Raw genomic sequence first — 27,462 nt, 5'->3', positions numbered from 1 at the left:
TAACTGGGCACTCAAATAGCATGGTATTCTTTCACTAATAGCTAATGTAAATTGGACAGTGCAGTTAGATTAACAAGGTAAGCTTTCTGCCCATATCAGATGTCTATGTCCTGGGAAATTTTATTTTTACTTACATGCTAGTCACATTAGCTCAACCATCCCGCAGGGAGAACACCGATCAGAGGTTAAAACTGTTACTGTGAATATCATATTCACTGCATCACTATTCATTTCAGGGTTACAAATATTGCAGTCATTATCATTTAAAATAATTTTATTGAAACATAGCATCTGATAAAATACAAAACACCCCTCAGTTACAATTCATTAAACCTTGAGTGAAAATTTAGCAAAAGCAGCCATCCCCCACTATCTTGCAGAATATCTATAAGCGCTAAATAATTAAAATATGTGAAAGTGCGATAACAGCAAATGAAAGTGACAGAGCTAGATTAAAAAGAGTATCTAGTCTTAGATATGAAGTAGAACTCACACCATGTGGTAGTCACTGCCAGCCATGTGCAAAGAACAGTGCGCCATCTAACCCCACCACCATTTTCCCTATTTAGCAGAGCACATGGATCAGATCAAAGCAGTCAATTTCAAGACACCAATAACTATCGGAAAAGACCCCCCCCCACACACTTCAGCATAATACGATTTTCAAGTGTTAAGGCTGTAGTTATTCTCAGTGTATGCACAAACTTTATTCCAGTGTGACCGTTACATTTAAAGTGCAGGCTCTATCTGTAGATGTAATAACTGTGTGCAAACCTCATGTCCTAATGTGAGGCAAGTACTACAATGAGGATGAATAGAGAAATATAGCTGTGCGTGCAGAAAATAGCAGTGAAAACCCCCCCACTAATTAACCATATTAAATTACTGCATTCATAAAGAAAATAAATCCATGTGCACAGCAAAAGATGGCAGAAACAGTATCAATCAAGTTCCAGGGGAAAAAGAGGTCTCAACGGATATTGTGGTGTATTCTAGCCACAGTAACAATTTAAGCTGCTAAACCATGTCTGAATAATATACTTTGTATAATATTGAAGATGGCAGAGTACAAAAAAGGATCTAGAATGTCAGATATAATTTGGAAAGCTAGCCTCTAAAAAAAGTCACATTCATGACAAAATATATAAATTTGGCCACAGATTTGTTTTGCACATGCACAAAATGCATTGTACAGATTTCAAATGTCAATTAGTAAATCTAGAAGAACGATCTCAGATCTCCTACCTGAACAAAACAGATTGTCAAAAATGGACACTGAAGAGAATAGTAAAAATCTTGTTATACAATTATTTGTATGATCGCAAGCACGGCTCAATGAGCAGTCCGCTATAAAATGCACTATTTAAATCTATGATAGATATTGCATTTCCAGTATGGTCCCTGTAAAAAAGTTGACTGCTCTCTCCTGTCACGTTCATCTCACTCAGGTATAGGCTTGGATGCGTCGCTGGGCAGATCCATCTCCTCATCACTGTCCCCCATGCCTGTGCGATTCATGACACGGCGCATGTTTAAAGGCAAGTCCCCGCGCCTGCAAAGAGTAAATCAACCACTTCAGAGATATTTGGTAACAGGTTTTATGACTGTGCAATTACTTAAAGTAACACATTGAGATCCTTTTATGCTTGTTCAAAGTCAGACACAGTAACGCATTGTATTTCTGTAAGAAGGTGCCAAAAACGCCATTACTCTTGAGTTCAGAATGTTGCCAAAATAAATGTTACAAATAAATCTGACACAATCACCTATTCTACCTGACATACAGACTCTATACCTGGAGCAAAAACCAAAACGTGCACCCAGGGCGGGCCACAGGACCGAGTTTAGGAAACCCTGCTCTACACAATCCATTTCTAACTAAACCTTGTGCAACATTTCACTAATGAATATAGGGTGACGGGACGACCATACCGGAGCTTGCTCTTCAGGGTGCTGACCTCTCGGGTCACGGCGTCTTGCGACTCAGTGGCATCCTCAAGCTCCCTCTGCAGCTTCCTGCGGTTGGCGTTGGCCCGTGTCACTTCCTCCTCTGCCTCCTCCAGCTGACGCTTTAGCTGACGTGTGCGGTTGTTCGCCTTTTCCGCCTGTGGAGTACAGGTAGAGGACGTTCGATCAGTGGCTGCAAATCTATGCATCCTTCATCTATGGAGGCTATACAGTAACTGTGCAAGGTGGTTCAGTGGCTGCATCTATACAGCATGGGGTTTATTCATTCGTCGGTTTCCATTGGAAAACGTTTAGTCTGTTGCAAAATGTTTTTTTTTTGTAACAGAAATCGTTTACTCCAAAAAGAAAACATTTTGCAACCAAAACTAGAGTTTACTGGATAAATTCAGTTAGGTCCCTCTCCATTTACTTCAGATTGTTCTCCAACGGAAACGTTTACTAAGGAACCAATCTGACTAATGAACACCCCAGACCTTTACAATACATGGAGATTATACAATCTGCATCCGTCATGTCGCTTGTCTGGTTACATTGCACCTGGGACTATACACACATACCACAGGAGGTTGGTAGCACCTTAATCGGAGAGGACGGGCTCATAGTAATGGCTGAGGTAGAATGATATCAAATACAAACATATGGCTTCCATGGATTTGATGCCATTCGCTCCGTTCTAGCAATTCAGCAGCCTCCACTGATATACACCCATGGTGCTACTGATATAGGGGTAACTGATCTAGTTCTATGCAGAGAGGACCCACCTCTGCTTTGTACTGCTCTGTGTTGCGTCTCTCGTCCTCCACCTGCAGCAGCACCTCCTTCACCTTCTTCTCCGCGCGCCTGACCAGCCTGGACGATTGCTGACGCTCCCTTAGAAAGAAAAAATTCATAGGTCAAAGGGGAGGGACCTTGGATCCTCTCCTACAATACATTGAGAAGGAAGCAAGGGGAGAGGACTTGAGGAAAGACTAAGGGAGACCAGGCCGATGGTTTTTACTTACTTGGACTCCAAGTCCAGTTGCTCCTCTACCTGCAGTATCTTGGCCTCCAGGGCAGCGATAGAGGCCTTGTATCTGGACTTCACAGTCTCCTCCAGCTCCTGCAGCTTGAGCGTCAGCTCCTTGTTCTGCCGATCCAGCTGGGCCCGGGTGCCCTCCAGGCGCTGGGCGGTACTGCGCTCCGCTGTCAGCTCAGTGATCAGCTGGTCGGTCTAGGGCGGAGGTATGGACAAGACTATGCATTGAGATGAACTGAACAATGTAGTGGCCGGCCCATAACATTAGACATTTCTCTCAATTGAGTACTTCTACAAATAGTGCTAACGATTCAGGTTGAAACTCTCCCTTTATCTCCCTGTGACTAACCCAGATAAATACAATTGAAATACTTTCTAGGTGCAGCTTCCTCAGCTTTGCGATCAGTTCATTACCTGCAGTGTGTTTCTCCTCAAGCGGTCGTTGACCATCTCTGTGTTCAACTGCTCTTCCTCCATTTCTTCCTCTAGCTTAGCGATACGAGTCTCCAGCCTCCTTTTCTCATCCACCGTCAGGGAACTGAGGGCGAGATACATTTTGGTTGGTTAGAAGAAAACCATCACAGAAATGGCAAATTAATGCAATTTCAGTGTTTCTATGGAGGTGTCTGAGCCGTACTTCTTAGAGTTGTGGCCGCTGAGCTCGTCCTGCAGTTCGTCCCTCTCTGTCTGGGCCTGTTTCTTGACTCGCTCAGCAGACGCCAACTCCTATGGAAGATTGAGAGGAGTATGTCATGATGAGCATAAGAATACGGACAGTGCGGGTGGAGACAGCGAGCGAGACCTGCAGACAGATGGGCATACCTCCTGGAGATGGATGGTGTCAGCCTCCATTGCCTTGACCTTCTTTTCGTTCTCCTTGGCCATGTTGAGGGCCTCGTCCCTGGACAGACGCAGGTCCTCCAGCTCCCTCATCTGATCTTTCAACAGGGCCTGTATAGGAGAGAACCACAAAGGACGGAGTCAAGTACCACAGACTGTAGGGCTTGGTATCATTCTACTGAAATAGACTGCACACTGCCTAATTTGTAGTGAGCTGTGAACTACGTTTTTGTTGGTGTAAACCTCCTAGCAGCTGTTGAACATGCCTTCAACTCACTTTTGGTGCATAGAGAAGGTTACCACGTGTGAGAGACCAAGCCATTCTCAAAACCAAAAGCATCAAATTCACTGCTCTGCACTCAGGTAATTACTTCCTGCCAAAGGTCTGACTTGGTTTGTTCAAGGCACCAGCTGGGACCCGTCTGGTTCTAAACTGAGACCAACTCCATTAACTAGGCCCATGGTCACAAGCGCCATCGGATATGCAAGCGCCGATGAGACTTGGAGCAACCACCACCAGGGACACGTGAACATTAACCAACTTCAGAACACTCACTAGGAACAACCGTTCCAACGCCTCTTTGCTCAGCCCGGAGTGCTCACTGGAGGGAAACCACGAGCCATATCCTCGCTTTCCTCCACCTTAACAGGAGACTCACTAGGCCTCCATGCTACAGGAACTGTCAACCGCAAGTGACAAAACCGGTGGATCTGGCTGTTCCAAACTTTTTTTCAAGCTCCTGAATCTCCTCAAAAAACAACAGCGTCACCCTGCAAAACCCAGATCAGGTCTTCTAGCATCACGACTGGGAAGTCTCCTTCAGTTTAGTGAGAAAATTGTCAGCTAAATCTGACACCTAAACAAACTCACGGTCAGCCTGCTGAGGAACCACAACATTAGCTAGTTTGACAAGGAACATGTCCTTAAATAGACACATGAATCTCAACCTGCATTAGGCACACTACATCATATCTCTGCCCAGGTGGTCTCAGCTAGAGACAATAACGATTTCCTAGTTCAGCAAATAATGTCCTTTCCTCCAGGGCCCCCCACAAATCCTCCTCCCTATTGTTTTTCATGAGCACTCTTCTGAACATGTGTAACTTTACAAACTGGGCATACCTCAACTATCCTTGAGAAACTCCACTCGGGCTGCGTTCAGTACGAAACAAAGTGGAATGTCAATTAAACAAAGCGCTGTTCTGAATGACCAGTTGACAATGGTGGTTAGGGAACACTGTCAGCATGGCTGCTGCCCTTTAAAACACGTTATTCATCATGCCATACCCCTGCCACACCCAACAACCGGAGAAAACACACCTGTCTGTTCAACAGTCCTCACTATCCGGGATCTTTGGGACGTCCCCCATTTGAAGTGGATAAGATTATGGTTAAAGTTTGAGTTGAGGATGTCCCAAGGAACCCAAAAAGCACTGACCATTCAAAGTAACCTCGTTCAACTCCTCTGCTATTTCAACCTCCAGCATTTCTGCCACCTGAAATAACTGATCCTTCAGCTTGAGGAAAACCCCACGATCCTCTTCAAATAGCCCCATAGTTAAAAATCAGTAGGCCAAAGAAAAATAAATCAACTGACAAGTCAGTAAGCCACTAGCTCACCGCTAGCTCACCGCTAACCAAACACATGCACCAAGCCTCAGAGAACCACGCCATGCACCAAATGCTACCAAACATAGCAACAGTTAGCCACTAGCCTAGCACATCCTCAGACTCAACTGAGAAATCTAATACCAAAAAATAAAATATTAAAATTCCCTACTGTAGATAAGGAATACCAGCTGCAAGCAATGTACTAACCTCGTGGCCACCTCCAAACATTTGTTGACCAAAAACCATCAGCTGAAATCAGCTAACCATAACTAGCACTGCTCAAAACCTCTCCTAGCATACTATAGACAAACATCTGCATTGCTACCCGTAGACTTCATCATTGCGCTAATGCTAGTTAGCATTCACTCTACTGCCAACTACATTCAGACAGCACACAGAGACAAACAAAATGGTATCCACAAGTTCAGACTCCAGGTACGTAGAAGATCATGCATGATCCCTTTAAGTCACTTCATGCCACACCCCACCACATGGAGCAAACGTAGCTTGAACATTTTGGGGAATTGTCTTGGTCGGCCAGTCCAAGCAGGTTATTATTTGTTCATATGGTGACAAAACAAAAATATATATATAAAAAGCTGGGACACTGACTATCTGACTATCACCTTCATTGGCAGCACCTATGTGCAAATAAAGGCTTGGCTCAGCATCTCGACCAAGTTGCTGCTGCCACCTGGGGATGGAGTGTGGAAGTGTATCATGGTAGTGAGCTTGTCTATGTCCTAACACTAACCTTCACCCCAATAACATAACTAACGCGATGCACAAAACCTATTATTTGGCAGGGAATACTTTTTGTAGATCATTTATTCTATACCTCAATTTGCACAAGCTGATCCTCTCCAACAGACTTGGAAGTTGTAGCAAAAAGAATAATGGTCAATTAAAAGGGAGAGTCAATGAAACCAACCATGGAAGTATAATATAGCAAATTCAGGAGGTAGCCCCGACCGAGACTCAGACCCAGGTCTAGCAATTGGCAAGCCAACACCTTTTAATTGAAAGGAAACGTGTCAATTACAAAACATTTCATACATGCAGCAACCCTAGCGGAAAATCCTGGAAATACCAGTAAAAGCCTCAACTCACTGCCCTCCTGTGTGCGTCCCTCTGTATTACCTGCAATTTCTTCAGCTGTTTGAGGGTCTCGTCACGGCCCTTGTTGGCCATGCTGATGCCTGCTTCCAGTTCTCCCAGGTCCGCCTCCAGCTTCTTCTTAGCAGCCACGGCCAGGGCTTTCTGCCGCCGCTCATCCTCCAGCTCAGTCTCCAACTCACGCACCTGGGGAACATCACAGATCCAAGGTTGTATTTAGTAGGTTCAAGAATTTTTTTTTTTTTAATGAGCATTTCTTATTGGATAAGTTCAAGTACTCTCTTCCGGTTTCGGACTGTTTTCTTCCAATTGGTATGTAATGAACACAACCCAGTACCTGTTTGACCAGCTGCTTCCTCCTCTCTTCACCCTGCTCGTCTCTGGCCTGCAGGTCCCTGTCGGACTGGGCCTTCATGGCCTGCATGTTGACCTCCAGACGCAGCTTGGCGTCCTCTGTGGTCTGCAGCTCGTCCTCCAGTTCCTCCAGTTGCACGCGCATCTCCTCCAGCTGTTGATCCATGGCACGCTTTGCTTTCTCCAGCTCATGGACCTGCACCAAGAGACAAAAAGGAGGAATGAGGGAGTTTGGGAGGGATGGGGCATTCACATTTTGCAGCGTTTGGAAAAGTTCCTAACTATCCTCAAGTCTTCACATCCTTCCGATTTGCAAAACACATTGGAGAGGAGGTCGGACTGGACTTGCATTTTTAGGAGTCTAGAAGACAGGACGCAATGAATCGAGAACTTGATTCACCCACTATCAATAGTTCCACTATCCTTCTAGAGAGTTCAACAACAACATCTGTGATCGGACTTACACTTTTACCGACGTCATCCTTCGATGAGACCAGGTCCTCCATCTCTGCCTTGAGGACCTTGTTGGCCCGGTCCAGTTCATCCTTCAGGCCCTTAATGGTCTCCAGCTCGCGGGTCAGAGTCAGGGCCCGCGTTTCCTTCTCCCTGGCCTCGGCCTCAGCCCGGTCCCTCTCCTCAGCATTCCGGCTGGAGATGGTCTTCTCCTCAGTCAGCATCTGTTATCAGGACAGGCGAGAAAATATTTCAGTAAGACAGTTGAGTCAAATCTAATTTTTGTTTTGATATAGTGCTCGAAGCAAATTTGAACCTGAAATTATTGATCAATACATCAATCATTACACGTTCATTTTATGAATCGCTTGTCACGGGCCAGTGAGTCAATCTAGCAAATAAGCCTCTAAAAACAGGGTTATCTAGTCCTTGAGGGCTGCAGTGGTTCCAGTCTTCGGCCATCTAGGACCAGAGGTGCTCACCTCTGCTATAGAACCTCTATGCCATCATCACCCATCAACCCATTCACCTGGTCAAACTTCTTCTGCTTCTTCTCCAGGTTGGACACCGTCTGCCTGAGGTTGTCCTGGTCCACCATCATGTCATCTAGTTCCTGCTGCAGACGGGTCTTGGTCTTGTCCAGCTTGTCATAGGCCGATGCCTTCTCCTCCAGCTTTTGGCCCATGCCCTCCAGCTCCCGCTGCATCCGTTTCTTGTTCTCCTCCGCCCCCTCCAGGGACTGGGTCTCCAGCTCTATCTTCTTCTTCATCTCCGTCAGCTGAGGATAAGAGAAGTTTATGAGAAGTTTTGGTAGAGGGGTAAAAGGGGAGAGGAAGATGCACATGACATGTAGAGTTGATTGGTCAAGCTAAAGCATCAAGGTCGTGTCAATATGTAAAATACATGAAATGCCTCAGACTTCATGGTCTATATGTCCTAGCGTACAAGGTGGCATAGTTCAAGCAGGGGATTTGATTGAGAAAATAGAAAGATTTGTAAGCATTCAGTTAGGTGGTGTAATACATGCACGATAGGGGGAACAAAACTGGGTAGTATTATGGAGGTAGAGGGACAGGAATGTGTTAGCAACCTGCGCTTGGAGGGTGTAGAGCTGCTTCTCCGTGTTCTTCTTGACCAGCTCCTCTTCCTCCAGCGTCTCCCTCAGGTTGTTCTGCTCATCCTCCATCTGACGCAGACGAGTGGAGAAGGAGAGCTTCTGACGAGTTTCCTCCTGGAGCAGCGCCTAGAAAAGAGGACAAAAAGGGAGGGAAAGAATGGTTACAGTGTGTGTGTGTGTAAGGCCATTTCCAAACAGCACAACATGGGTGTGTGTGACCGTACCTGTACATCCTGCAGTTGAGCCTCCACAGTGGAACAGTCTTTCGTTGCCTTGATGGACTTGCCCTCAACCACACTCAACACGCTGTTGACGTTGTCCAGCTCAGACTAGAGACAAGACACAGGAGGAATTAACCACATCAATCCATTATCCCTAATATAGAAACATATATTCACTATCATCCATCCATATTTTCTTAACAATGAAGTTCAAGAAATGGAGTCGAGGGCTCGTAAGTAAGCATTTCACTCTAAGGTCTACACCTGTTGTATTCGGTGCATGTGACAAATAAAGTTGTATAACGTTCTTCTATTCATCCATCCACCCAACATAATAATACTTTGAAATCCCCCAAAGTGTTCTGTATCCCCATTCATCCGCCCTCTTACCATTCCCTTTCTCCATCAGCTACAGCCAAGCCACAGTAGCCAACATCCAGTCCACACCTACCTGCATCTTGGCCACCTTCTCGGCCAGCTCCTTCCTTTGCCTCTCGCTCTCAGAGTGTTTGATCTGCAGTTCCTGGACCTGGGTCTCAGCCTTCTTCCTGCGCTGCTCTGACTCACTCTTCCCCTGGTTCAGGGTCTTCAGCTCGATGGCCAGCTCATTATGTTCGCTTTCCATGGCCTGCTTGGCTTTCTCCACTGACGCCTTGTTCTGAACGAGCAGACACATGGGCAGGAGGTTACATCGGCGGTTCTCTACCAAAATACTAGAACCTACAGCATGTTTTACTATATATATATATATATATATATATATATATATATATATATATATATATATATATATATATATATATATATGCAGATGAAGACTTTAATATGAAATACAAACTACTACAATAAAATGTTGAACGTTACGGGCTGACCGGTCACCCGTCAGGCAATATAAAATGTAAATAAAGATTCCACCATTCACACGGTCATGTTAGAGAACCATATGCACCCGATCCACCAAGACATTTTTTTTCCCCCATAAACTGCATTATACTGTTCATGTGTAGGCATTAAGTGAGCTCTCACCCTCTTGGCCTGCTCCAGCTGTTCGTTGAGCTCGTCGAAGGCCTGGTTGTGTTTGTGCCTCATTTCAGCCACCTGCAGCTCGTGCACCTTGGCCTCGTCCTCCAAAACCTTCTTGAGCTGGGTCACCTCAGTCTCACGCTTGGTTCTGAACAGGATGGAGGAGAAAGAGGGGAATCGCACCATAGGTCTTCAATGGGTAATTGTCTATTTCTAAAACTTGACATTTACTCATAGCAAACCACGTCTTGCTGTCCTTCACCTCCAACTGTGTGTGTGTGCGCACGCTCCCAGTACCTGAGCTCCTGCTGTGTTGCAGTAGAGTCCAGTGTGTCCTCCAGCTCAGTCTTCAGAGCCTCCAGCTCCTCACCCAGGTCCCTGCGGTGTTTCTCAGCCTTGGCCCTTGCAGCCCTCTCCAGCTCCAGGTCCTCCTGCAGCTCAGAAAGCTGGGCCTCCAGCTCCCGGATCTTCTTCTGGGCTGTGTTCTTGGCCGCGGCCTCCTGCTCTATCCTGGAGGGGGGTGGGGAGCGAAGGAGGATGGGGGTTAGAGTGTAAAGCATTGAAATTAAAGTCAGACAAGACTATTTTGTAGACTTTGGTTTTACTGTTTGGGCTTAATGAGATCCTAACAAACAGATCAAACTTTCAATGGAAAGTAAAATATCTCGTTCAGGCCAACCAAATGTGGGCCGCAATCCAATTTAATGTGGCCTGCGTTTTTCTTCATACATGCGGCCTATAATGCGTCATTTTGAAAAATGTCAAATACTGATACACAATCAGAAATAGAATTTAGGCCCTTTCTCCAATCATGCGTTTCCCCTTCCCTCACCTGGCCAGAGCAGCCATTAGCTCCTCCTCCTTCTTGGCCAGCTGGGCTCGGAGCTCGGCTATCTGGGCCTGCAGGTCAGCCATCAGGTCATTCAGCTCCGTGGAGTCTCCCTCCAGCTTCCTGCGGTTCTTTTCCAGCTCTTGACGACTCTTCTCCTCCTTCCTCAGCCGGTCTGGTGAAGGAGAGGGATGGGAAACCAGGGTTGTGTCTCAATACTTTAAAGTGGTCTCTTGGTCTCAGATTGCTCTCACCGGCTCTCTCAGATCAGTACAGAAGAAGGATAAGAGACAAGGAAAAGTGGTTCACCTCAAACATAGAACCTATGTCATGGTAGGTCTACGGTCCACCTACCCTCCAGGTCAGTGATCATGGCCTCGTGCTTGTTCTTGAGTTTCTGCAGGCTCTTGGACTTCTCCTCCTCCTCAGTCAGGTTGGTGGTGAACTCTGAGACGCGTTCCTCCAACAGCTTCTTCTCCTGCAAACAAATAACCCCACACACAGTCACAACAAACAATTCCAGAAGGTTACACAATGTCTGAACCATAAGGACACAACCGGATATTACATTCAAAGATAACACCTAGCCCCTGAATGCCAAAGAGTAATATACTCTTAATAAAAATTGGTCCATGATTACTTGCTTTATTGCTGGAATGAATTACTGCCCAAGTGATAATTTTATTCTTCCAGCCATCTGAATAAACAAGTTAACGCATCAACTTTTACTACAAACCTTATGGAGTTTGTTGTTCTGGTCAGCCAGCACCATGACATTCTCCTCTATCTTCTTCAGCTTGGCATCCGTGGTCATCTTCTCCAGCTGCAGCTTCTGCCTGGCTGCCTCCTCCTCATCCAGCTGCTGCTCCAAGTCCTACAGAGAGGGAGAGATATGGAATGTTTTATTTCAGATATTTTCACCTCAATTCCTGCCATCACTCCAAGTTCATTAAAAAGTGCCACACCCTTTGAGGGTGAAATGGAAGTGAAAATTGACAATTTGCAAAGTCAATTTAATAGGAGAAATAAAGGTAATATCTTATTATTTACATGTGACTGACAGGTTTGGACCACAAGGCTTAATTAACAAGGGAAAGTTAGTCCACCATAAATAACATTTTTATTTTATTTATTTAAATCTACCGTAATGTTGGTCTGCATCTTCTTCCGCTCGGTCTGTAGCTGGGTGACCCTCTCCTCTTCCTCCTCCACTCTGGACTCCAGGTCGTGGAGGATCTCCTCCAGCTCCTGCTTCCTGGTGGCCAGCTTGGAGCGCATCTCCTCCGCCTCGGCGCACAGCTCCGTCTCCGCCTGCAGCTGCTCCTGCAGGGCTAGCTTCTCTGCATTCAGCTGGGGGGGGGGGGGGATGTGTCAAACAGGGCAATGATGCAAGACTGAAATGCTGGTTGGTTTATGATACTATGGAAGTTATTCACGCCATTCACCGACAATGTATAAGACACTAGGGGTGAGTTCCTGGACAGATTAAGCCTTGGACTAAATATCAAACTCAAAGGAGAATCTCAGTTAAACGCTTTAGTCCAGGACTAGTCTGTCTGGGAAACCACCCCAACAAGACATATTGAAAGGCACCAATTCATAATCATTCTGAGTGTACCAGTCATTACCTTACATTGGGGCTTAATCCAATCCATAGAAATATAATTACTAGAAGGGACACTCCATACCTGTTTCTGCTTGGCCTCGAACTCCTGCAGCTGCTCCTCAGTCTGTTGCTGCCTCGCCCTGTTCTTCTCCAGCTCATCCTCTCTAGCCTGCATCTCCTCCTCCTGCCTGGTCACCTGCAGCAAAGGCTTCACCTGGGGGAGTTGGAGAAGAGGACAGGGACTCAGGACAATGCAGGTAGCTGAGGAGTAGGGGATGAGGTCTGCAACACTGATATTAGGATGCTCCCACATTGATTTGCAACGGAGTGCATGTACCTTGGTGAAGAGTCTCCACCACTGCCAGTTTCTGAGTTTGAGGTAAGCAGCACAGTTCCTCTGGATCACCTTCATAGCAGTCAGCTGCTGCTGTCTCTTCGTGAAGGCTCTGGAGACAGAAAAGACGCTCATCAATCTACATGTTATTGGAGTATGTGTACGTAGCGTGCTCACACACACACCAACTAATACGCAGTATAAAACCATAAGCCAAACCTCTGCTAGTTACTGCTTTAAATGACGAGTTCCTTACTTGCGGGCCACGTAGCCACGACACCAGGACTGGAAGCTGATGATGATGTCAGTGATCTTAATGTCCCTTTCCTCCTCCAGGTGGGCCAAGACGCCAGCCCGGAAAAACACCTTACTCTGGCCAATCCGGAAGAGGTTGGAATCCAGCTCCAGGGCCTTGATCTGGGAAGAGGAAGGAGGATGACGACATTTGGGAATGACATTGGAAGACTGGTGAACGATGGTTTGGTCTGACGCCTCTTACCATGAGCACACAGGCTTGTTTGCCGTCCATGAATCCCTTGGGAATGGAGTTGGGAGTGAGGATCTCATATCTGGGAAAACAGGAGAAGTTTAAGAAGATTAGACACTGATAAACAATAACAGGCTAGTCTGCTCGGTGATTCGGATAAACAGGAAGGAGATGACCACAAAGAAATGTTTCTGTGGTTACCTCTGTCTGAACTCCTGGAAGACGATGCGGTTGGGGAAGCCCTGTCTGCAGATACGGATCCCCTCCAGAACGCCATTACACCTCAGCTGGTCCAGAACCAGATGGGGCTCCAGCTTACCAGCCTGACAGTGATGACGTGAAGAGTCAGGATTTTAAATAGTATTTTTATAGTACATGTGCTGAAGCAAAGACCAACTGCCTGTGCCTCATATTTATCGTTGATCATATATTTAAGTTCAGTCAAATCACTCATTGAGCAATGGAAGATTTGATGACTAGACACCACACCTTCTTCTCGTGGTTGGGGATGATGCAGCGGACGAAGTTGGGGTTGGTGTTCCTGAGAGTGGTCATGAGGTTGGACAGCTGCTCCTTGTAGAGCTGGCCCACGGTGCGGAACATGCCCTTACGGATCTTAGTGGCCCCGTGTATCCCCCCGTCAGACATCCCAGCAACTTTGTCCAGGCCCACAATACGGTCCACTGAGAGAGAAAGGGAGAAACAGGATCATAGATAGCACTTATCAACTCATCTTTCCTGCAGTTATTTTCTTTCACCATGTACTTTCTCAGTTCAAACATACAGAAAGGTTGCTGCAGTTCTATTGGCCAACACCAATCATGCAGTTATGTACCAACAGTAGGTGACATCACACTATTAGAGTCTACAGTCCAACCCAGTTACTTTCTAGTCCTGTGGAGGCTGCTCATAAATGGTTATCATGCATTTGATAACCATCCATTTTGAGCCGTCCTCCCCTCGGACTCCACTGGTCTAGTCCGCTCTCGGTATCTCGAGACGTACCGTCTCGCCAGAGCTCCGACACAAACTTGTCAGTGGACTGGTTGAGCAGCGTGGCCACGTTGTCATTCAAAGGGTCCATGTTCTTCGTCAGCCACTCATCTGCCTTGTAGTCCACCTAAGGAGGGGGAAGAGAGGAACCATTTTGTGACCTTTCAAGAAGTTGTGCTTTTACCAATTTGCTCAGGTTCAAGATCAATTCTGGCAAAATGCCCTGGTTTTTCAAAAATCAGTTGTAGGATCTCTGAAAACATTCATAAAGTACCAAATTCTGCCACCCAATTAGTGATTGATAGATTCGCCACGAGTGGTAAACTGACCTTTCCAGCGTAGTGGATGATGCAGAAGTCGGCAGAGTCCTTGAGTTTCTTGGGCTTCTGGAACTTGGGGTTATTGCCCTGCTCCTGAACCACCTTCTCCACAAAGCTCTTGTCCGTGGCCTTGGGGAACCAGCACTCTTCATCCAGCAGAGCCAGCACACCAGGAGGACTGGCCTAGGAACAGAGGGAAAGGTTTGGGGGGAACTATCAGCTACTTGTGGAGACACTAATTCAGTGCATGTTGGGTTGTGCAGGACATTTAAAAACAGGCCAACTTTAGGGGATATTGACTTGCATTGGTTTGGGGAAAAACGCTCAAGTTAGCATTTGGTGACAGCAGCCAGGTAAACAAAACCAAAGGATGGATTGCTGTTTATGTGGTCCAAAGACAACATGTGTAATTTGGAACAGAACAAATAAGCCTCAATTCCATTTAGGGAAGAGGTAGTGGCAAAACACTTACATGCTTCTCGATGAGGTCGATGCAGGGCTGCAGGTCCAGGCCGAAGTCGATGAAGCTCCACTCGATGCCCTCCCTCTGGTACTCCTCCTGCTCCAGGACGAACATGGTGTGGTTGAACAGCTGCTGCAGCTTCTCGTTGGTGTAGTTGATGCACAGCTGCTCAAACGAGTTCAGCTACAGGAGAAAGAGGGGAAAAGAGATGGTACACATTCATTAGACAGACCTTTTTGGTGGGAACTCAGAAATGAAAAGTTTCTTAACGTGAGAAAGCAGTAAAGAAGTCCACGCACCATCTAAAGAGATGAAGATACATTTTGATAAACAATTGACAACCACTCACACCAATCCATTGATTTGTATTCAATGACCAACAAACCCCTTTCCCACAATCTTCAGCTCACCTCAAAGATCTCAAAGCCAGCGATGTCCAGGATGCCGATGAAGGAGGCTCCCTGTCTCTTGGTCTTGTCCAGGGCCTTGTTGATCCTCATCACCAGCCAGCGGAACATCCTCTCGTAGGAGGCCTTGGCCAGCGCCTCCACCGCAAACTCAGCCTGCTCCTGGGTCTGGGCCTTCTGAACGTAGTCCCTGCCCACCTTGATCCTGGGGGACAGGATGGCCCGGGTGAAGTCGGTCACGTTCATGCCCAGCAGGTGGCACACTTTCTGGGCCGCTGAGGCAGATAGAAAGGGGTGGGTGAGTGGGTGGTGCTGGATGAATGGATTAGGTAAGGGATTGTAGAAGCCATGAAGGAGGGTTGCAGGAGACAAAGTCTAATTAAGGACCCAAGTGGTGGAGTAAAGGGTACACACTTTTGTTCCAACCCAGCACTAAGACCTGATTCAATTAAATCAGAGAGCTCTTGATTAGTTGAAACAGGTGCGTCAGTGCTGGACTAAAATAAAAAAAAATGAACCCAGTACCAATCCTGGGGGAACACCAGAAATTATTAGTGAAACACAGATGTAAACGTACCTGTGTCGTCAGGCATGGAGGCCTGGTCAGAGTTGCGCTCCTTCTTGAAGCTCATGTTCCCCAGCTGGAGAACGGCAGAGACAGTCTTCAGAAGACCTGATGGAGAACAAGACCATCAATCAAATCACAATTCAGTCATTTACAGAAATTGCATTGATCTGTAAACAGCTACTTGAACACTTTAGTATTACAGGCCAAGAATCAGGTGTGACAGGGGGAGTTGGCGTACCTATCCGCTCCTCCTCTGGGATGCTCATGACGTTGAAGGCATCCATGGTCTCCACAAACAGGTCCCGGTCCTGCTGACCAGGGATGGTCACGTTCCCGTGGGTCAGGAAGCGGTAGTTCTTGTAGTCCTCCAGACACAGCTCAGCTGGTTAGAGAGACAGAACACATTTATGTCTTATAAATACTTTAGTTATTACAAGTTAAAGCATTATACCTGCAGGCTTTAAGTGTTACTGGATATCATTTCATTTAAAATCAAGACTTTTTACAGTCCAACCATAAACTTATAATAATGGCCGGCATGTAGCCTGGTGGTTAAGAGCGTTGGGCCAGTAACCGAAATGTCATTGGTTCGATGTGACCTTGAGCAAGGAACTTATCCCTAAATTGTTTGTCTAAGTCACTTTCGATACGAGTTTCTGCTAAAAAGACAAATGTAATAATTGCCCTGCACCCCAAAAAATGACATAGGTTAAAAATGAGTTTGTTGCTCACTCACAGCGCATTTTGTCCCCAGCGCCTGTGAGCATGTAATAGAAGACGTGGAAGGCCCTTTCATCCTTAGCCTGCCGGATGGCTCTGGACTTCTCCAGCAGATCTGGCAACATGGTTCGTCAAGAAAAAATAACCACCATAGACAACCAATAAGTTATGAAATATTTTATGTTAAAGCTACAATCCTTAGTTGCTACGTCAATTTTTGGACATATAAAACTAATGATATGTACCCATTGATACTTGAAGAATAACTTAATGGCTCATGAACTTATCCATACAGTGTTTAACATGCACATTTGTTTACAAACATTGGAGTCAAACAAGCTTATATTTTGGGTTCTGAGACATGGCTAAAACTAAAAATGTTGCCATCCTGGATGGTCAGTCCTTGCATCCATAGCTCTGTCCATGAATTTGAGTGTGTATATTTATCCAGGCCCATCCCTCAGCTTTTTCAACAAATGATTCTAGCTTGAAGATAGAGATATATATATTTTATTTTATTCTAGCTTGAAGGCATATATATATATATATATATATATATATATATATATGCCTTCAAGCTAGAATAATTTGCTGATATCAAAAGCTGATATAAATAAATAAATAACACTTCTAGTACCATGAAGACACATGGATTGAAAGGATACAAGTTTCAATGTTGGCTCCCACAATGTATCCATTGACGTCAAAGTTGATCCGGATAAACTTCCCCTAGAAAGAGTGAGAGAAAGCAAGGAGGTGGTGTCACTGGATCCAGTTACAGTCAATACTGTTCTCTTGTCATTAATACAATTGCAAAGACGCAAATGTTTGGTTTTTTTTAAACAAAAAAGATTCTTACGAATCTGGAGGAGTTGTCATTCTTGACTGTCTTGCCGTTTCCGAAGGCCTCTAGGATTGGGTTAGCCTGCAGAAGTTGTTTCTCTAGCTCCCCCTGGTGACAAAACATATACATGCAGTATATTCACACAGCAAATGTTATCATTATGGCAGGACGACTCAACATGAGCATTCATGCAGTTAAATGCTGCAACTACTTAATTCAATGCGGCAAGCGTTGCATTTAATCTTCGCGAGAAGCATTGGGAGCACCTGATTGACTCCATGCGTTAGTCGTGGAACTACAGCCATGTTATGCACACTAGTTGCCAGTTCATTAGATACACCCATCTAGTACCAGGTTGGACCCCTTTGCCTCCAGAACAGCCTGAATTCTTCAGGGCAGTGATTCGACAAGGTGTGGTGTTCAAATGTTGCTCAATTAGTATCAAGGCACCTAACGTGTGCTACGAAAACCTTCCCCACACCATTCTACCGCCAGCCTGTACTGTTGACACCAGGCAGGATGGGGCCATCGCCTTATGATTCTCACACCAAATCCGGATTCTGCCATCAGCATGACACAACAGGAACCGGGATTCATTGGACCAGGCAATGTTTTTCCACGTGATTACGTGCCACTGATAGGAGTGGAACTGTGTGGTCGTCTGCTGCAATAGCCCACCCGTGACAAGGATAGATCAGTTGTGCATTCTGAAATGCCATTCTGCGCCATTTTTTGCCCGTTTGTGGCCCTACTGTTAGCTTGCAAAATTCTTGCCATTCTCCTTCGACCTCTCTCATTAACAAGCGGTTTTCACCCACAGGATGGCCGCTAACTGGATGTTTCTTGTTCGTCGCGCCATTCTGTATAGCCTGAGTGAAAAGCCCAGGAGGCCAGACGTTTGAGATACTGGAACCGGGGAGCTTGGCACTGACAATCATACCACGCTCAGAGTCACTTAGGTCACTCATCTTGCCCATTCTAACATTCAATCAAAAAGTAAATGAATGCCTTGATCCCTGTCTGCTTTATAAAGTAAGCCATGGCCAGGTGACTCACTGTCTGTAGGAGCAAGCCATTTTTCGTGAACAGGGTGGTGTACCAAAAACAGGCCACCGAGTGTATATTGCCTTATATCAGTGTTCATCAGACGTATATAAATTAGCAAGTGTGCATGGCTGTAAGCAGGAAACAGCAGGATATGCTACCATTATGATACAAACCAAGAAAGTATGACCCCAGGGAAGATATAATTTCCTAATAAACCCCCGCATTCATGTTAAATGTTACACCAGACCTGTTGCCCAAGTACAAGCAGCACACTCACTCTCCTGTCCACGAAAACAAAAGCTCTTAAAAGTCATGCGAGAGAATTCAAGAGTCGCCGAGATCCCAAGACAGCACACAGGCGTGTAAGACCAAAACATAAATCAACTTTTGTTGATGACCCCCTGTTCTAAGACCAACCAGATGAGGTGGACAAAGGCCAGACAAACATGATATTGGGTTACCCCTTTACTACTAGTGGCATGACTCATGAGCACTTTACTGATGGCTGAACACCTGCTAGCTACACACACAGCTTAAATTGGTTCTAGGGCTGCGTTTACACAGCGGACAATTCTGATCTCACCCAACACATCAGATATTTTTCAGAGCTGATCTGATTGGGCTTTTGACCAATTAGTGAGAAAAAAAAACGATCAGAATTGGGCAACCTGTGTAAAAACAGTCAGAATCATTGTTACTTGATATGCTTTACTATGCAGTCATTTGAAATAGCAGTACTCTTTTAGGTCTAAATCTAAGGTGTTAGACTTACGATATAACATGATCTTTAACCACACCTCAAATACATCATTTCACCTGTACATTACACCACCACACAGCTTGCAGACAGACTGCAGTTAGTAGAACATGCATGTACATGAAGGGAAAAAGCCCTGGCGAGCGGGCGTGATTAACTCACATGTGCTAATGCTGCACCCTAGAGATGGGAACGATGGATAGAGAGAGAAAGAGAGCGAGAGTTTAACACAAGTACTAGCCATACAGTTCTAAAACAAACTGTCACGCAACTGGAAGGGACTGTAATGACTCAATGTCAATGGATTGTATGCAACAATCCCCATTCAGCAAATGGGGCCCTACACATAAAGACAGTGCTGATCAAGGATCAGGTCACCCCGTCCATGTTATTTTGCTCATATAGAGAGCTAAAATGCAAAAACTGGTCCTAGATCAGCACTCCCTCAGACACTTTATGAATACGGGCCCTGGTGACTGCAGGGAGGCGTGGCAGGCAGGTCTGGGCCTGAAACAGGAATGTTAGGAATACGGAACTACTCTGACTCAGAGAATAAGTACAGGGGGGGGGGTGGGAAAATGAGCAGCAGAATAGGACAACTGCAGAGGACAGAGAATGGAGGTGTAGGGAGAGGGGGAGTGAAAAGTGAAAAGGAGGCCTGGTACTGACCTGGTCTTTCTTCGACTTAAAGGAAGAGGCAACGTGTGCCAGATACTGGATCACTTTCTTGGTGTTCTCAGTCTTTCCAGCTCCTGATTCTCCTCTGTAGGAAAGAAGAGAAAAAGGGAGAGAAATTAGATAGAAATGAGGGGGGAGGGCGAGATTACAGGAGTTGCTGATTGAAGGTGAGAACAGACGGCAAAAACATCACATAGGAGCTAGACAACACACAAATAAAACAGGGAGGATTTTGAGCAGACATAGCTTACGTGCAGAGGATGGACTGATCTTCACGATCTGAAATAGAAGACAGAAAATGCATGAGTGTGTGTGTGTGTGTGTGTGTGTGTGTGTGTGTGTGTGTGTGTGTGTGTGTGTGTGTGTGTGTCATCACATTCTCACCCTGCATCATACTCCTGTAAGCAGTGTCTGTGATGGCGTAGATGTGAGGGGGCATCTCGTGTCTCTTCTTGCCCTTGTACATCTCTATGATGTTCTCGGAGTAGATGGGCAGGTACTTGTAGGGGTTGATCACCACACAGAAGAGGCCAGAGTACGTCTGAAAGACACAAGAGAAGGGACTCGGCACACAGGCAATACTTACCATCTATACCAAGATTCTGACCCAAATGTCTCACAATATGGCAAAAGACTAAACGTGAATAATATGCCGTTACAAAATCACTGGTTGTCCAGAGTGCTGTGTATTTATCAGAAATGTACATTTCTCTGGATAAGAGCGTTTTACTGTATACATGTGCTATTTTACATGCATGTGTATTTATGTCAATATGTGCATATGAAGCATGCAAAACCCTCACGTAGATGAGGCCAGAGTAGTAGCGGTCCTTGAGGTTGTGCAGCACTGAGGCCTCGTTCAAACACGTGAGCTCGGCCATGTCCTCCACCTTACTGAACTTGGGAGGGTTCATCTTCTGGATATCGTCCTTGTTCACCGTCACCCTCTTGCCTGTATCGGCTAGCTCCACCACACACTCCTCTCCCTTCTCTTCCTTGACGGAGCCGGCCACGAACCCCAGTGTCTCCGAAGGGATCCATACTAGCTTCTTGGTGGCCCAGTCGGCCTGGTCTAGGGGGTTGGCGACCTTACCGCCGTCTCTGTAGAGGAACTTGTCCGCTTCGGACATGGTGGCTGTGGGACGAAGACAACAACAACGATAAGACCACACCACCCAGGAGGTAGGCTGGAGAAAGGAAAGTGAGCCAGAACAGTGGCTGTAGAGTGGAGAGGAAGAATACGAGTCATGGAAACACCCGGTGAAAAACAGATGATCAGGGTTTGAGCCAGGAGTTTATCCTGAACTCATGTCCGGCCCTATAGAATTTGGCTTCTCCCTGTAGAGTAACTTATTTGCTTCGAACATAGCTGTAGGATGGATAGGGAAAATAGGACAAGAGTCTAGAGAAAAATGCAGACATGCTGAGCTAACTAAGATTTTTGCTGGGCCGTAACACTTTTGGTCAAAATTCCTTACTTTAAAGCGAGGGGCACTCAACAGTATGCAGGTGCAGTTCGGGCCGTTGAAAAATGACTTAAGGTGGATTTCATAATAATGTTTAAGCGTATAAGTCACTCAACCCATTAAAGGTTTAGGTCATATACACAACATGCGATTCCCATTTGCTGAAAATGCATGAAGTAAACCTGCGTTACATGAAACGTGCTTCTCTGGAATATTTGCGTTATCTGCCATGTACGAGAGGAGGCGCACCCCCCCCCCCCCCCCGCAGGCACACGCTCACACACGGCTGCAAGCTAGAGGTTGTACTATGAGGATGTATTATGAGGATGATCCTCTGTAAGCTTGGCAGATTCTCTCATGAGACGTAAGAGGCGTTTTGGACTGACTTTGCCAAGCATAAACTGGATCAGACTAAATAGGTTGTGACAATCAGGAATTGCGCATGCACACGTCATTGGATTCACACAGTGAGACAGACCTCTCTATTGTGACATTTGGCCCTTACAAGCTGGTCTTTCTCACTCCAGCTGCCCTCTACAAGTGGAGACAACTTCTGGGCATTGACCTGGTCACGTGTCTCTCCCGCCACTGTTCCATACATGCATTTTAACCTCCCCACTTTCGTTTACCTGACCATCCCATCTTCCAACCAGGGTCACATTCTCATTCTGATATTTCTTCCTTAAGCAAAACACTCCCACTATTGCTTGATGCCTATGCTCAATGAAGCTGACAATGTCTTAAAATGAACAATGGACAGTTGAGTACTTTAACACCACATAGCTTTCCCAGTATCATGTTCATCACCAAAACAGAAGGGAATGAAACATGAAGGGACTACCTGAACTTTGTCTAATAACAAATGCTTGGTTTTTGTTTTGTTCCAAAATGTTTTGCTACGGTGTGTCATAATGAATGCACCCCAGCTGTCACGTATTACATAACATTGTCTTAAGGACAAGTAAACAGCAGTGGACTAGTCAGAGGAAGACAAATGAGGACTTCCTTTGAAGGGGAACAGAAAACAGGACAGCCAGTGAGGAATGTCTGGAGCAAGTTTAGACAGAGACATGTCATTATACTCATCCACACACAGACCACACCCTAAGAACAGATGCCATGTCTCTTGAAGAAAACCGTCACTCTTCAGGTTAAATTGGCGACCACAGACAACTCCACATCTTAACCTAATACGTCCCCCTTCTATCACAGGGCCTGAATTCATAATGCGTCTCAGAGTAGCCCCAGTGCTGATCTGGGATAAGGTCCCACCTGTCCTAAATCTTTTCATTATGCTCCAAAAGGCTGATCCTAGATCAGAACTCCTAGTCTGAGGCGCTTTATGAATACAGGCCCAGGTATTCTAGGTCAATTTCTATTTCCATCTGCTTGCGTCTCTAGCCATGACCCTTTCAAGGGTGTGTGTGCATACTCATGGGCCTTAGGCTACAAGTACAGACTACAACGCCCAGTCGTAACCAGTTTTTCCTCCATGGTAACATTGTAATTCCATTCCAGGTCAGATCAATATCGTCAGGATTACATATGTACAGGGTTGCCTTGTCCACAATTGTAATTCTAAACCTCTTCGGCTGCATTTACACAGGCAGCATAATTCAGATCTCACCAATTTGTCTTTTGCCCAATTAGATCAGAAAAAATCTTAGGTGACATTTCAAAAGAACAATAAGTGGAAAAAATATCAGAATTGGGCTGCCTGTGTAAACGCTGCCTTATACTGTTTGATGGCTAATGAGGCTGTGTCAGCATATATTGCAAGGTCTCTCCCACTTCCCTGCAAAACACCGCGTGTTGATTATGTCCCCCAGTGCCTGAGGTTGGGACACTAAACAGTGCGTGTCTCTAACCCCTGTCCCCCCTATCAGGGAGAAAGTGTGAGATAATAGGGACAAAGAGAAAAGGGGGATAGAGGGACAGAACGATAACATCCAGGTGTCTAAGTTCATTACGGGCTCAGACTGATGCTCTGATTAAAAGACAGAGGGGGAGGAGGATCACCTCAAGGATCTGTGTCCATGCTGTTGGCTGTCCACTACACGTGCCAGCAGAGTGGACTACTAAACCAGTGTGAGTACACAGCTTAAAATCAGGACTAACTGTTCCCACTCATAATGACCCACGCATGCTAGCCTGATCCCAGATCTGTTTGTGCCGTCTCGCCAACCAGACCAAACGTGACATTGAGTGACAAGTTGGCACAAAGTTCTGGGATCAGGCTGATCAATCAATCAAGTTTATTTTATATAGCCCTTCGTACATCAGCTAATATCTCGAAGTGCTGTACAGAAACCCAGCCTAAAACCCCAAACAGCAAGCAATGCAGGTGTAGAAGCACGGTGGCTAGGAAAAACTCCCTAGAAAGGCCAAAACCTAGGAAGAAACCTAGAGAGGAACCAGACTATGAGGGGTGGCCAGTCCTCTTCTGTCTGTGCCGGGTGGAGATTATAACAGAACTATGCCAAGATGTTCAAAATGTTCATAAGTGACAAGCATGGTCAAATAATAATCATGAATAATTTTCAGTTGGCTTTTCATAGCCGATCATTAAGAGTTGAAAACAGCAGGTCTGGGACAGGTCTCATGCACATAAGCCCCATCTGAAACACATAGGAGGAATGGGTTCTCATGGGAGACATGAGGAAATGCAGACAAGACGACAATAAGAATGAGAGACTTTCACATGAATGTGGGTTTTCAGCAACAAAGTGCTAACTGTGGGCCAACTTCCACAGGAAGTTACGTGATATGGTGTTGCAGTGTTGACACATACATTTCCTGTGGGTCTTATTGCCCAACTTCAGTCTAAAAAGGACACTAATGACATGCACAATTGATGGTATCCATTGGCATACAGTGTTAGAGGATCAGAGTGTAAGCCCATACAGTGGGCTGTGAATGCCAAGGATTTCCTAGTCACCTTTCAACTCATGACTGGCCTGCCAACTCAAATGACTAGTGTCAATTAAAGGCCATTACACCACTTTCAACCAATTTCCATCGTCTCCAGCACAATTCCAGTGTATGTCTACAAATGTGAAAAAAGGCACATAAATGTAACGTGTAAAAGTTGCTGAAGTTAATGAATGAGGTTGAAAAGTGGCAGAAGTGCCCCTTTAACACAACTCCTTATCCATTCACTCGAGAGACCACAGCATGGTTCGTCTTGCAGTTGCCCCATTAGATCTGTGCATTGGGTCCAGATCTGGGTTTAAAAAGTACTTGGAAAAAAGAGAAGGTAAGAAAATGCTAACTTGTCCTATAAACCAGCGGGGGAAAAAAACATTATAATTTGGCAGCCCGGTAGCCAATGATTTGCGGCCTGACGGCTGCTATAAATCCTTTAAGGCAACTCATCCAACTCTGCTACCAACCAGTATCATTTTCCTAGGTTATGCAGTCATCGTTTCAAAACTGTATCAGACCGCATAATAAAGTCCTACTGCTCAAGCTGCTGCAGATGGCATGTGGCTGTCTGTTAAAAGGGCAGGGGGAAGCCAAGCTAAAGACTGGATTGAATGGAGGCCAAGAACACAAGTGCGTGGAGGTGTTGAAACGTGATGCTGAGAACAGCAGGGCAGGTCTGTCCAGAGCTATACATTGGCTAGTGGTGACTCAGACCTGGTTTTAAACAGCATTTTGAAATTGTTCAAATACTATCTGGGCTTAATTGCATGGCACAATGGAACCAATGGAAGTCCCAACAGTGCAATCACCACCCATCTGGCACTCCAAGTAGGCTTAATGCACCCCTATTTAAAATCTTGACTCTTGGGTAGATGTAACATAGTAAAATGTAAATTCAGGACACTCCAATTAGTATGATATGTAACATTTCATATGTTAAGTATTCATTCGTGGATGTCCATCATCCATTTCATATGTTATGTTACGAAATCCAATTTGTTGTCAGCAACATTAGCTAGGTGGATAACGTTAGCTGGGGTTAGGGTTAGCCAACATGCCAAGTAGTTGCAGAGTAGTCGGAAAGTTGCTTAAACGCTGAAGCTGTGCGTGATGAGATTCGAACACACAACCATTGGGTTGCTAGACATACACTTTATACGCCCACCCACCCGCCCAACCACCCTACCTTATTTTTTGCTTTAACCTTCTGTCATACACAACTATAACAAACGTAACATATACTAATTTGAGTGCCCCAGATGTACATTTACTATGTTACGTGTAGTCTGAGACCAGGCTGTCTCTTCTTCATCTAGTTAATGCAGGTACTAGGAGTCTCTGGCATTAACAACTTTAGTATCTAGGGGAGAAAATGGGTTGGGGAAGTAACTAAGCAAGATTGTTGATGTGATTGCATAACAGATATGCATGTACTAATCATATAATTGTGTGTATGGTCTAGTCCCCAAGGAAGGACTAGATTCCTACCAGAAACATTGCATTCTGCTAAATGGTATGACAGCCAAGTGGCCTGAACTGAATACAGGTTTGGCTCAACAGTTGAATGACACACGAAACAACTCAAACACGAGTCCCAGTATTTCAGGTGGCAAAACCATTTGAATGTGCAACTGTTGTATCCTTGGGGCAGATCCATATCAGGGCCTGCATGCATTTTGTGCTCCCACCAACCCATGGTCTCAAATTCCATCTTCAAACCAAGACATAAGATAAATTGGCAGTGTTGGAGAGCATTGAACTCAATTTAGTCCAATAGTAATTTAAATATTTATATATGTGTTTATTAGGCAAATGTATATTTTTCCACATCAGACCTGCCTAATTCTCACTTGAAACATGGTTTGTTTAACAGGCAAAAATATACATTTTTCCCTAGAAAAAAAACCCTGAAATGTCAGACTACGAATTGCAAGAACGAATCACTTTCGGGTCATAGTTAGACAGAGTGAGTTTTAGCCTTCAGTTAAGTTAAACATGTTTTTTTAGGGCAGGTTTAGTGTAGCTTATCGTCTTTCAGTGTAAAACGATTGGTAGTTTAGTAAACTGTTTCCAGAGTAACTTCCGCAAAACAGTAAATGGGTCAACGGAAAAAGTGCACTACTACAGGGTTGATGGCTGTGGTTTGAAATAGAAAACAAGTTTGGGCAGCAGAGCATAGGATTGGACACTGACTGGGTGTTGTCATTGTTAATTACTTGTCATGACATGGGGAAATAATCATTGTACAGGTAGTCTACAATTGGCTTAGCCTTGCAGATTCTGCCACCCAGGTTAGCTTTACTCAAACTGTCACGGTGCAAGCTTGACAGGACTAATGTAAACTAGCAATGTAGTTTGCAATCTGTCCAAGTGTCCCTTACTACCAGCGACTACGTTCTCACCGGAAGCAGTGACGACGGATATTTCAAAGGATACCTTGACGTCGAGTATTACGGTTGCTGCCTGACGCCTCACCTTTCGATCTATATTCGCAATAAAACGCCAAAGCGCACATGAGCACAGAACAAAAATAACAGTTGTCTGTTGTCGCTAGTAAAGCTTCCCGCAACACACTTCGAAGTAAGCACTAACATATTCCAAGTAGATCTCATTCCACGAGGATTACAGAGGGATCGACAGATACGTAACCTTGATAAAAATAAAAACGTACCTTCTTGCTCGGTTGTCGGCACTACGGGGTGAATTCGGTTGCTCTATCGGTTTCCGTGTTTGCAAAGGCACCTCCTTCCACGCGACAGCAAACTCCAAAAACCCTACTGCAGATGATTTCCTTCTCAATTATCTCCCTTTCTGTTGTCTCTGCGCCGGGCGTGGCTGACATAGGGTGGACATATCGAAAATATGATCCGCCCACTTTATCATTCACAGGTGAGAAGGGTCTGACTGCGACCCGCGTCCTCGTCAAGACTAGGTAAGAAACGCCCAGGGAAACCCCGCCCCCTCTTGTATTGGCTCTTGGCTACTTACATGTGAGTCATTTAGCAGATGCTCTTATCCAGAGTGATTTACATGAGCAATTAGGGTTAAGTGCCTTGCTCAAGTGCACATCGATAGATTTTTTACCTAGTCAGGGATTCGAACCATCGACCTTTTGGTTACTGGCCCAAAACTCTTAACTGCTAGGTTACCTGCTGCCCTTGTAGCACCTGTTATTTCCTTAGCATTTTAGCTTTTCCTAACCATAACCTCATTCTCCTATCCCGCTTAGTTCTCCAACCTGACACATTAATTATCTTAACCTGCTATGTTAATTATCCTAACCTGCTATGTTAATTATC

At 45.3% G+C, this 27,462-nt stretch overlaps 1 protein-coding gene across 2 annotated transcripts; it reads right to left on the bottom strand.

Moving 5' to 3' along the window:
- Positions 1 to 256: 256 nt before the first annotated feature.
- On the bottom strand, positions 257 to 27,086 carry LOC129839816 (myosin-9-like). Of its 2 annotated transcripts, XM_055907466.1 has the most exons (41): positions 26,835 to 27,086; positions 20,576 to 20,907; positions 20,157 to 20,313; positions 20,024 to 20,051; positions 19,764 to 19,857; positions 19,257 to 19,274; positions 17,306 to 17,398; positions 17,112 to 17,175; positions 16,463 to 16,561; positions 15,965 to 16,108; positions 15,736 to 15,831; positions 15,162 to 15,433; positions 14,761 to 14,934; positions 14,298 to 14,471; positions 13,981 to 14,095; positions 13,465 to 13,658; positions 13,177 to 13,298; positions 12,988 to 13,057; positions 12,745 to 12,905; positions 12,492 to 12,600; positions 12,237 to 12,368; positions 11,692 to 11,898; positions 11,285 to 11,422; positions 10,903 to 11,026; positions 10,552 to 10,723; positions 10,017 to 10,229; positions 9,723 to 9,867; positions 9,148 to 9,354; positions 8,700 to 8,804; positions 8,449 to 8,601; positions 7,888 to 8,136; positions 7,370 to 7,582; positions 6,889 to 7,101; positions 6,576 to 6,737; positions 3,806 to 3,934; positions 3,621 to 3,709; positions 3,398 to 3,521; positions 2,970 to 3,178; positions 2,730 to 2,838; positions 1,933 to 2,105; positions 257 to 1,552 (listed from the first exon to the last, which is right to left on the bottom strand). In XM_055907466.1, the coding sequence occupies exons 2-41, from the start codon at positions 20,900 to 20,902 to the stop codon at positions 1,441 to 1,443; spliced, it is 5,889 nt and encodes a 1,962-aa protein (XP_055763441.1). In that variant the 5' UTR covers positions 20,903 to 20,907; positions 26,835 to 27,086; the 3' UTR covers positions 257 to 1,440. The 2 variants fall into 2 exon arrangements, with proteins under 2 accessions (XP_055763441.1, XP_055763442.1); XM_055907467.1 differs by lacking the exon at positions 19,257 to 19,274.
- Between the last annotated feature and the right edge of the window lie 376 nt (positions 27,087 to 27,462).

This window comes from Salvelinus fontinalis, chromosome 40 (genome assembly GCF_029448725.1).
Source record: "Salvelinus fontinalis isolate EN_2023a chromosome 40, ASM2944872v1, whole genome shotgun sequence".
Taxonomy (NCBI): Eukaryota; Metazoa; Chordata; class Actinopteri; order Salmoniformes; family Salmonidae; genus Salvelinus; species Salvelinus fontinalis.
Note: the sequence above shows the minus strand (reverse complement) of the source record. Positions and strands in the feature narration are given on the sequence as shown.

Excerpts from the sequence above, each read along its gene's own strand:
- LOC129839816 (XM_055907466.1), bottom strand. The coding sequence starts at position 20,902 with ATGTCCGAAGCGGACAAGTTCCTCTACAGAGACGGCGGTAAGGTCGCC. Across the intron at positions 14,472-14,760 it reads TCGACCTCATCGAGAAGCAT|GCCAGTCCTCCTGGTGTGCT; the intron begins GTAAGTGTTTTG and ends CTCTGTTCCTAG. Across the intron at positions 13,058-13,176 it reads TTCCAGGAGTTCAGACAGAG|ATATGAGATCCTCACTCCCA; the intron begins GTAACCACAGAA and ends CTGTTTTCCCAG.